This window comes from Carcharhinus amblyrhynchos, chromosome 33, assembly GCF_965287045.1.
Source record: "Carcharhinus amblyrhynchos chromosome 33, sCarAmb.v2.hapA, whole genome shotgun sequence".
Lineage (NCBI taxonomy): Eukaryota > Metazoa > Chordata > Chondrichthyes > Carcharhiniformes > Carcharhinidae > Carcharhinus > Carcharhinus amblyrhynchos.
In genome coordinates, this window is record NC_137356.1 from 2,778,913 (window position 1) to 2,790,127 (window position 11,215).

Sequence of the window (11,215 nt, forward strand, 5' to 3'; positions counted from 1 at the left end):
TGTGAGATAATCTCCGCACTTCAGTCGGCTCTGCTGATGCTGAACTGTTTGTTTTAGATGTTGAGGTGCTTTTAAACGATGAAGAGACTGACTCTCAGCAGTCTTTTTTCTGTTTCTTAGCTTGCTGCTGCTGTCTGGGAAAACCTGGCAATAACACGTGCAGTTTTCAAGGAGGATAAAGATGTTAACCTTAAAGGGCTGAATTAAAAAGCCAGTTTACGGCTAGAATAGTAATCTGTTTGGCTCCGCTGAACAAATGTTCTATTTTCAGGGTCCCATGTGTCCTGTTGGTCCCCCAATGCCTGCTGGCCCGATGGGACCGTTCCAGCCAGGACCCTTCACACAAGGACCTCCAGGAGCTCCTCCACCCCAGTAAGTAAACTGCCTCCTGGTTTATCCATGGTATTTGAGGGAGTCAGTATCTGGATCAGCTTCACGTGGATGGAATGATGCTGAGAAGGACCACTGCTCCAAACTGAAGTGGGATTGAGGGTTTTTTAAACTGTGCGTGTCTGCAGTTCACTACCTTCTGCCAAGAAGTTGTAACTCAGCAGCATTGATAATAGGGTCTACCACCGAATGTGCCCCTCTGGTACCACCAATGCCAGATGATGAATGCTTTCCCTTCTGATGCCACAATGATGTTTCCATTGTTTGTGGTTTGGAAAGAGGGGCAGGCAGTTTAGGGGGGGATGTGAGGAAAAACTTTGCTACCTAGAGGGTGGTGAGTGTCTGGAATGTGCGTGGGAGGGAGGTAGTGGTGGGATGACTCTCATCCTTTAAGAAGTTCCTGGCTGAGTGCTTGGCGCATCATAACATCCAGGGCTATGGGGAGAGTACTGGTAAGTGGGATTAGGTGTGTTCTGGTGTCACTAACATGTCGGTGCAGATTCGATGGGCCAAAGAGCCTGTGCTGCATGATTCTTTGAAAGGAAAAGCTGTCGACTTGATTTGCACAGTTACCTGAGGGAGGGGTTGGTGTGATTTTCTGGGAATTCTGACTGGGATAAGTCTTCTGACTGGATGGCAGCATCTACTTTCATTGTTACTTCCCACCTTCTCAAATAACCATTGATTCCCTCACCCAAGTGTGAGCTTTGGGTCTACAAATAAAATATTTTTTCCTCCTGGCTGTTGGGAGCCTCACTGGGTAAATGTACCCTCTGCTTATTGCCTGTTGTGTATAGACCAGTGAGCCAGCAAAGGGCTGAATTAAACCAATGGAGGAGCAGTTATGCAGACACTGAGTGAGCCAGTAACTGGTGCTGTAAGTATCCACACTCTTCCACTGAAGATGTGGGCAAGACAGAAGGTGAATGAAATGTGCTGATCTTTAACTCTTGTGACATGAAGCATCTAACCATCATTCTTCCCTGACAGTCCGGCAGCTGGTGGCCCACCTCCCCCACATCAGTATCCTCCTCAAGGCTGGGGCAACACGTACCAACAGTGGCAGCCGCCTGGACCACACGACCCAAGTAATTATTGACATTTCTAGCTTTATTCACATTGTTTGAAATGCTTGCGCTGTGGTTTCAGAGAATCTGGAACACGTGTGCAGAATGTGGTCCCTGCACACAAGGCCCATCCTTCATGCAGGAGCCTGACTCAGTCTCCTACTTGCCTGGGATACCCTGTTCTTCCTCGAGCGACATTCTTTTCCCCGTCCTTCCTGCAATCTTAAAAGGGGGCGAGAAGGAAGCCATTTAATAGGCTATTTAAAATGTAGCCATGTTAGTGTGGGGGTGGAATCACAGGCTCTGATCGAGTGAGGGCAGCACATTTCCTGCTCTCTGGGAAACAAGCAAACCAATTATATCTTTTGGGAAATTAAAATGATTTAAGATTTAGACAAAATCCCTGGCAGCAGAGTACAACCAGCAGAAAAATGGACTTAGTTGCAGCAGGTTTGTGGTCACTCGTGTGCCGTTTTTGATTCCCAAATTTTTGTGAAATGAGTTCTCAGATTAGTGCTGTAGGAATTTGGATATTAGTTCAATCCTCTTGATAATTAGTTACAGCACCTTGACACTACTGTGTCCCACCAAGTGGCCACCTGATTGTAGCTAGCTGCAATAGGGAGTAAGTCCGTTTTTCTGCTGGTTGTACTCTGCTGCCAAGGATTTTGTCTAAATCTTTAATCATTTTCATTTGCCAAAACACAATCCCCTTTGAAAGTAATAATACAGACATCGTTAAAAGTTTCAAAATTGACGAGAACTTCTGATCAGTTTGTTAGATTGGGTCGAATGATGCATTTTTATCATCATTCCCTATCAGAGGGAAATGGGGAGCGGCTATTTGCTGCTTCCCTGTAAACAGTTTAAACCAACTGGTATGTGATAGTAATAGCACAGCTAATCTACTAATCCCAGCTCCCTGCCTCTTTCCCATATCCTTTCATACCTGCACACTCTAAATCAGTCTCTATCTCCTTCCTATATCCAGTCCAGAGTTTGTCCTGAGTTGTTAAATTAAATATTTTGATCCTTTATTCCAGATGTTCCTTCTTCGGCATTCATTGTGTTCATTCCTTTTATGAGCTGAAAACTCCTGAAGGTGGAATCAATAAAAGATGGGTTGCCAAGAATAATGGCAGTGAAGTCTGACCAATGCAATCACCCTTTCAATCCATTTCACCCGTTTGATTTATTTGTGCCTCCCACAAAGCCTTAATACGTTTCCAAAATGCTCATTGGCTTCTATCGCTGGCCATGCTTTACTGAATTGGGGCGCACATTTCTCGCAGGTGGCGGGGTGAAAGCTTTTCTGAGGGAGGCAGTGGACTATTGTGGAATATTAATGCTTCCTTTTGTGGTGCAGGTAAAGCTCCTGGGGATCCAAATGCAGCTGCCTGGGCTGCCTACTACCAACAATATTACCAACAACCTGCTGCGCCTGTGCCACCCCAACAACCAGCTGCTGCTCCACCAGGGCCAGGTAAGGTGGAACGATAGTTTCCCACTTCTCAATGTTTTAGTGGATGGTACCATTCACAATTCTTTGCAATTAATTAATCTGAGCTACTTCATGAGTTGGGAGTAATCAAAAGTTGTTAGGGTTCAGAGCTTTGGGAAGCTGCACCCGACCCCAACAATTTCATTTATTGGCATAAATGAGGATAGGATATTGCTCGCCAGGAGTCATCACACTGACAAAGTGTGTTTTTTGTAGTAAGGTTTTATTTAATCTCATAGTTTAAATATAACTAACAAATAAATCAGCTTAACCATTAATAGTTGAACAACATTTAAAAATTCAAGAAACCAACTTTACTTTATAGCTTATGATTGCTCCAGTTCTAAATAAGCACCAGTAATGCGTAGATCGAAACCACTTTCAAACAAATACAGCTAGCAAACCCAGGCATACTTGCTATAAATTGTGTTAACAGTCTTGATGGTTTCAGAGATTTTGTGGAGGGAGAGATGGTTCTCAGGAGCAGCATGACTTTAACAAGACCACAGCAAAAAATGACACTTTTCTGCTGTAGACCTAGCTTCTCCCATCATATCACCTGATTGATAACTCATGACCTTGTCAATCAACCTCATCAAAAGCCCAAGGGGAATTCTCCATTTATAAACAAAGGTCCATTATCTCAATCCTTAGTAAACACCACATGGCGAAAGTGAGTAATTATCCAGCTCTCCCAGCATCTGAGCTGCATTCCTGCCAGACACACTGATTGTAGAATAAAGCTGAATTTTTAAATGTTTCCCTTAAACATGAAGAAAAATCAAGTGTGTTATCTTCACAAAAAATTTGAATGTAGAACATAAATGTAGATTCTTTGCTCACTTTTCAATCCCATGGCATTCTGTTTTCAAGGTGAGAGTTGTACTTGCTGGCGCAGACTTGGATCTGCAGGTGCCTGCTGTATATTTTGTAATATTTTGTTTTAACTCTGTTTTAAACAGATCCAACTCAACAACCCCCAGTTCAAGGCCCAGGAGGGCAGCCAGATTACACTAAAGCATGGGAGGAATACTACAAGAAGCTAGGTGCATATCTCTCTCAATGTTGTGTTGGATTGAATTATATTTATCAGCTGTCCTGCAGAGGAATTGTTGTAGTTTTGTTTCCTGCTCTGTCAAGTTTGCTGTTGACTTAATTCATCATGAGGGTAGTTTTCTAATGGGCTGGTATGAGTATCGCTGCTCTTATTGTTGAAGAGCATAAGAAATAGGAGCAGGATTAGGCTGTTTAGCCCATCAATTCAACTTGCTTTCCTACCTATCTTTGTATTGTCAGCAAACTTCACTACAGTATAGTTAGTCCCCTCATCAAAGTCATTGAGAGATCACAAATAGTTGTGGCTTCTGCACAAAACCCTGTGGCCCCTGACCAGTTACACTTTTAAAATCCTGAAATGAACCACTTATCCCAACTATTCCCTGGTATCTGTTCAAAAACACTACGTCTGCTGCTATCCCTTTGTCTTGCTCTGCTTGTTACATCAAAGAACTCTAATGAATTTGCCAAATACAATTTCCTTTTCACAAACCACGTTGACTCTACCAAGATGATGTTACTACTCCATAAAAATGGTTCCTACATTTTCCCAATGACAGATGTTAGTTCACTGAGCTAACTAACTGGCCTATAGTTCCCTGCTTTTTGTCTCCCTCCTTTCCTGAATAAGGGTGTTAGATTCACAGTTTTCCAATTGGCTGGAACCTTTCCAGGATCTGGTGAGTTTTAGGAAGATAAAGCCAATATACTCAGCATCCCTGCAGTCACTTAAAAAGAATTAAGGTTCTAGGATCAAGACCATCAGGTCCAGGGCTTTCAGGGCTTCTTCCATTCTTGCCTCCTGTTCCTCTACGATCCTTGGAATGCCTTTCATGTCTTCTGCTGTGAAGACAGATATAAGATGCTTGTTCCAAGTCTCTGCCACTTCCTGATTTCCCATTATTAATTCCTCAATCTCTCCCTGAGGGGTCAATGCTCAATTTAGCCACTCATTTCTTTTTCATAAGCTTTTACTATTTGTTTATATTTCTTGCTTTTATTCTCTCATTCCAGTTTCTCCCTGTATTAAAGTTTGTCATCCTTTGCTGATTTCCCTGCTGATTTTCCCAATCATGACCTCCCACTAATCTTTGCTGCATTGTACATTTATTCTTTCAAGTTAATAATCTCCTTCACCTCAGCTAGCCATGGGGCTGCTTCTTTCTCAGTTTTTCTTATTTATTGAGAGTGGTGAATTTCTCCATAAATATTCACCACAGCCTCTTTCGTCTTATCTGATACATTCACGTAACCTGAGTCGGAGTTGTGGTACAATTATACAAAACTTTGTTCAATCTTCAATGTTACATGCTGATATCACTCCTTTGCTTTTTGCCTACAACTTCCACAACTTTTATAACCCCTCTGAGGCAGGGCTGAAAGAGCGTCAGTTCCTTGCACAGACTGGTTGTAATATGCTGCAATGAGATGTTACCCCCGCTGGGTCCATCCCAAGTCCCCACCCTACTGATCAATTAGATTGGATTGGGTGCATCCCCCACTGATGGATTGGGTCCATGTCTTACTCACATACAGCCTATTGTGTTTTTGGTGATGTTGTATACTGAGTTCCACAGCATCTGTTGCTGACCTAGCAAGCCTCATTTCTATGTATGACCTTTGGCAATGTGTCGACTCAAATCAAATCTCGGCATGTAACTTAGGAGTTTTTTCAACATCAGCAGTAGAGCTGATACAAGGTTTGTTCCCTCCCTCATAATACCATCGAATCCCTGCAGTGCAGAATGAAGCCATTCAGCCCGTCAAGGCTGCACTGACCACAATCCCGCCCAGGCCCTATTCCTGTAATTCCACATATATTTACCCTGCTAATCCCCTGACACAACCTGACCTGCACATCTTTGAAGTGTGGGAGGAAACTGGAGCACCCGGAGGAAACCCACACAGACAAGGGGAGAATGTACAAATTCCACACAGTTAGCCAAGGCTGGAATTGAACCTGGCTCCCTGGTGAGGCAGCAGTGTTAACTAGTGGGCCACCTTGCAACCCTTGGACTATGATATTTTTTAGTTCTGATTTTCAGAGCGATGACGCCTTGCTGCTTTTCCTTTCTCAGGTCAGCAGAACCAGCCCGGCCAGCAGCCTGGTCCCCAACAGGATTATACAAAAGCCTGGGAGGAGTACTATAAAAAACAAGGTCAGCACTCATTCATCAAACTACTATTAGTCTCCTGGAGCTTTAACTTTTGTAGCTTAAAAATTAAACATGATTTTGCTTTTTGAGAGGCGAATGGACTCAGCTGTAGAGACCGAATCACCACTGAAGCCTAACAAGCAAGCTGGAAGGGGATTCAAGCTCACACGACTGCTTTCTACCATACAATCACGTCTCCGCTATACCAGTGCAACAATGGCCTTGCCTTCCTGTACCATCTTTTACCCCCACAGGATGTGTCAAAGCTCCTTACAGCCAAATGAAGTCATTTTGAAAGCTAATCACTGCTGTCATGTAGGAAATACAGCCGCCAGTCTGTACACAGCAAGCTCCCACCATGTGAATGAATACAGATAATTGGCCTCAGTTAATGAGGGATCAACATTGGCCAGGGGTATCTCTGCTTCCTGAGATGGCAGACATAGCCGGGGTGTAAATTTGAGCCACGCCTCTGGCGCTGCGGCGCTCCCTCGGCACTGGGCCTGTGGCGCTGCGGCGCTCCCTCGACACTGGGCCTGTGGCGTTCCCAGTTTGTGCTGTGGCTGCATTGTTAGCAGCAAGTTGGGCTGAATGTGGCCCAATTGATCTCACTGAGGACAGTTTAAGCACAAGGCCAGTGGAAACTTGCCTAAACTGGAGTAAAACCCATAGTCCAATACTGAATGATCAGCCTTTTCCTGCCTTTCATCCCCACACTCTCCACTCCCTCCCAACTTGGGGCAATGTGATCTTTTAAGCACTGCGTGTTCTCTCCTATTCCCATGGATTTATTATTGTCGCTGGGAGCTGATTCCTGAGCTATATCTGGCAGTGGTTTGAGTGTGCAGTGCTCCCTGTGGGGAGCTTTAGTTGGAGCGGGTGACTGAGCGGCGGATGTTGCTGGTGTCCGTGTCGATGTACCTCTCACTTCAGCATCTGTGGAGAGGTAAAGACGGATGGGTTTTGATGGAAGGTCATTGGGCTGAAACATTAATTCTTTCTCTTTCCACAGATAGTGCCAAGCCTCAATATTCTGACATTGTATACTGTGCTTATTTATAAGCAGCATGTTCTGCTCTGTGTGGCAGGGTGATGGTTCATCTGGCTGGATTGTGTGTGTGTGTGGTGGAGGGATGTGGGTCTGTTTGGGGTGTGTGGGTGAGGATCTCTGGGGTTTTGTCTGGGTGTGTGGGGTGGGTGAGGGTCTGTGTTCGTGGGGCAGGGGTGATCTAACTGGGTGTGTGTGGGGGCGAGGGTGCGTTCTGTCTGGGGGAGGGTGGGTTCTGTCTGGGTGCGGGCAGGGGGAAGGGTGAGTTCTGCCTGGGTGTGGTGTGTCGGGGGGGCAGGGGGTTCTGTCTGGGTTTGGCACTGCCACATGCTGAGTGTTCCCTCTCTGTTCCACAGCTCAGAATGCCCAGGGAGCCGCCGCAGCGGCAGCAGCAGCAGCACCACAGCCTGGAGCCCAGCCAGATTACAGTGCAGCCTGGGCTGAGTATTACAGACAGCAGGCAGCTTACTACGGGCAGCCTGGGGCACCTCAGCCTGCCCCCCAGCAGCCACCTGCACAACAAGGGCAACCGGTACGTCCGCACCCACCTCCTTCCTACAGGTTTTAACTCCTTCCTCTCCTCACGGCAGGGGTGCCTGCTGGACACGGCTCTGCCTTCACCCAACGATCGTGATGCTCTGGCTAAAAACAGCTAAACCTGGCCTGCAATAAACACACTCTCTGTCTCTCTCTCTCTCTCTCTCTCTCTCTCTCTCTCTCTCTCTCCCTCTCCCTCTGTCTCTTTCTCTCACTTACACACTCTCTCTCGCTCTCTAAATGGTTTAATATTCAGCGGAACCAACATGTGAGATGGTTCCATCTTTTATGATGAATCAGTGGAAATGTTAATGGTATAAATGGTTGGTGTGATATTTCCCCAATACTTTTATTCCTGATAACTGCCCAGTGACTTTTTCTAGAGGCAGGTTGATCGTCATGAACTGCAACTTGCCTTTTTTCCTTGCACATTTTCTCCTTCCTCCATTTTTCTCTCCTTCTTTCTCTCCTCTCTCACTCCTCCTTTCTCTCTCTCTCCTCTCTCCTTTCTCTCTCTCTCACTTCTTTCTTTCTCTCTCTCTTTTTCTCTCTCTCTCTCTCTCTCTCTCTTTCTCTTTCTCTCTCTCTCTCACTCCTTTCTCCCTCTTCTCTCTCTCCTCTCTCTCTTTTTCTCTCTCTCTCTCTCTCTCTCTCTCTCTCTCTCTCTCTCTCCCTCCCTCTCACTGTCTCTTTTTTTTCTCTCTCTCTTCACTCTCACTCTTTTTCTCTCTCTCTGGGTATGAGTTAGCATACCCAGTTTTAACAATGGCTGCCCAATTGTGCTGGAACATATAGGAGGGAACTCGTGAGATGCCTGCCATGTACATTCATCACCTCAGATGGGATTATAATATGCTACCAGACCGGTGCGCATCAGCAACAGGTGAAATGCAAGGTCACAAAGATGCTAACTTTAACAATGACCAAAGTTTTCCGACACATGAACTGGCACTTGTGAGAGAAGATTGAAACTTTGCAGTAAATTCTTGAACACGATTTTCTATCCCTGCTCCTCATGAAGGTTCATTGACGCAGAAGACTAAGACTGTCACACGAGTCTTTTGATGATGAGATGTGTACTTCGATGTTAAAGCAAACCCATTGAAGATTTTCATTAACGAGCGTTAGAGGATACAACGCATAAGTGACTCTGGAAACCAATCTCTCTCTCGTCTTCATCTTCCCAGTCAAAGTAAAACAAAAAATTACTTACTCTGTTTACGTGATGGATTGGAATTAACATTTTAAAATGCTTCTCCCATTTGTGAAGTAATTAATTAGCAATCTGAGGACCACAGTTAGTTTTCCCAGGAAGTGAGGAGACTCTGCCTCAAGCTCAGTCATGCAGCACAGGAGGAGGCCATTTGGCCTGTTGTGCCTGTTCACGTTCTTTCAGAGAGCTGTCCAATTGGCTGCACTCTCTCCTCTCTGTCCCCTTAACCCTGCAGATTTCTCCTATTTTATCCACTTTCTTAAAACAGTGACAGCCCCAGGGACATTAATAGTTCTTTCAAAATAAAGAAGCCAGTTGCCTAACTCTAAACAGGTAAAATTCCCTCACATCTCAGCGGTATGGAATTAGAATCGATTAGCTAGAGATTTGTCCATTTTTAGAGCAGTGGCTTTAGGCTAAACCTAAACATTTAGGGTGAGGGCTGTGTCCCAATCTCCTCCTTATCCATGAGCGACGCTGAGAAGTGAGCTTGTGTTGAGAATACTTAGTACACAGAGCAGGAACAGGCCATTCAGTCCAGCTGGCCTCTGTTGGAGTCCATGCTCCACATGAGCCTTCTCCCACCCTGCTTCATCTCACCCTGTTAGCAGATCCTTCTATTGCTTCCTTCATTGTGTGCCTGTCTAGCTTTTCCTGATGCGCATTGCTATTTGCTTTAGTACGCCGTGTGGTAGTGAGTTCCACATTCACCACTCTCTGGGTGAAAAGGTCTCTCCTGAATCCTCTTATTGGTTTTATTCGTGACTGCTTTCTATTTAAGGCCCCTACTTCTGGTCTCCCTAGTAAATGGAAGCATCTTCTCTCCGCCTACCCATTATCTTAAAGATATCTATTTGGTCGCACCTCAGCCTTTTTTCTGGAGAAAAAGAGCCCCAATCTGTTTAGTCTTTCATGATAGTTGCAATCTCTTAGTTCTGGCATCATCCTGGTAAATCTTTTGCACTTTCTCCAGTACCTCTGCATCTTTTTTTTAATAACTTGGAGACCAGAATTGTGCACAGTAGTCCAAGTGTGATCTAACTATGGTTCTCCACAGGTTTCACTTATCTTCTCTGCTCTTCAATTCTATTCCTCTAGAAATGAGCCCTTGTGCTGTTTGCTTTTTTTGTGGCCTTATTAACCTGTATCGCTACTTTCGTGATTTGTGTATCTGTCCCCCAGATCCCTCTGTTCCTCCACCCACATTTAGACCCTTCCGAGCAGTATGCGGCCACCTTATTCTTCCTACCAAAATGTAATACCTCACACATCTATATTGAAATTCATTTGCCATAGAAATGCATCTATCTGATGGGACTGGGGACGCATACCCTGTTGTGTCACCCCACTAATTTCCACATTAAATATTTTCTCTCTCCCCACAGACACAGTGAAGCAAACGGGGGATGATTGCAGTTTCGTCGGGAAGAATATTCCTTTTAACAATGATGCAGACTGATGAAGATCCGTAGGCTTAGGTTCCCTATCACTGTACAAGGATGTTCATATTGAGCCAGTGTAGGAGATAGAGTAAGCTCAGACCATCTTCACATTCAGTCCGTCTGTAGGAGGAAAAAAAAACAAAAAAATGGAGGGGGAAAAAGTGAAAAATTCAGGGTAATACTTTCTTTGTTTTTATTTTAAATATAGATCACTCGGCTTTTAGTTGGAGATAGTTGAACATTCCAGACAATGTACGGTTTTGAAATCAAATCCATTACACTGAAAATGGCTGCTGGTCTGTTTTTTGCATCTTGTTGTCTGTTTAAGGTTTAAAAAAAACAAAATGTAAGCTTGGTTTTTACTTTTTACCGCTCGTTTTACACTTCACAATAAATGATATTAAAACAGTGGCTCTACTGCGACGTGCCTCCCTCAGACACTCAGCTTCGTTCCCTGCCAGGTTTTTTTTGTTTCTAATTCCGTTTCTCTCCTGAAGGTGTCGGTTTTTTTCTGAGGGACGGGTCCGTTGACAGGAGTATCTGAGCAGCACTTCGGACAGCCTTGGTTTCTGGCTGGGGAGAGGAGGAATAGGGGATCTCGCCTGATTCTGGTCCTGCCGATGGTGTAAGTGAGTGAGGGGTTTCAAGTGGAACCCCCTCAGTTGTGGGTTAACCTATGGCCCTACTTTAGTCTGTTCCGCACCTTATGCCAACCTGGAGAGCTTTGTCCTTTTAGCTTTGAGCCCAACTGCTGAGACGTCACAGTAGTTTGTTCGGGCTCTCTGTGAATGATTGGGGCCTGGTT

General features: G+C 44.9%; 1 protein-coding gene across 3 annotated transcripts in view; it reads left to right on the top strand.

The window, feature by feature from the left end:
• khsrp (KH-type splicing regulatory protein) overlaps nt 1–10,820 on the top strand; it is a 58,446-nt gene extending 47,626 nt beyond the window's left edge. For 2 of the 3 annotated variants that reach the window (XM_080216716.1, XM_080216717.1), the window contains 6 exons: nt 272–372; nt 1,381–1,478; nt 2,824–2,940; nt 3,921–4,004; nt 6,093–6,173; nt 7,575–10,820. In XM_080216716.1, the coding sequence (XP_080072842.1) occupies nt 272–372; nt 1,381–1,478; nt 2,824–2,940; nt 3,921–4,004; nt 6,093–6,173; nt 7,575–7,786 (693 nt within the window). In that variant the 3' untranslated portion in view covers nt 7,787–10,820. The remainder of the gene's footprint in view (nt 1–271; nt 373–1,380; nt 1,479–2,823; nt 2,941–3,920; nt 4,005–6,092; nt 6,174–7,574) is intronic. The other variant, XM_080216718.1, reaches the window with a different exon arrangement.
• Nucleotides 10,821–11,215: the final 395 nt, after the last annotated feature.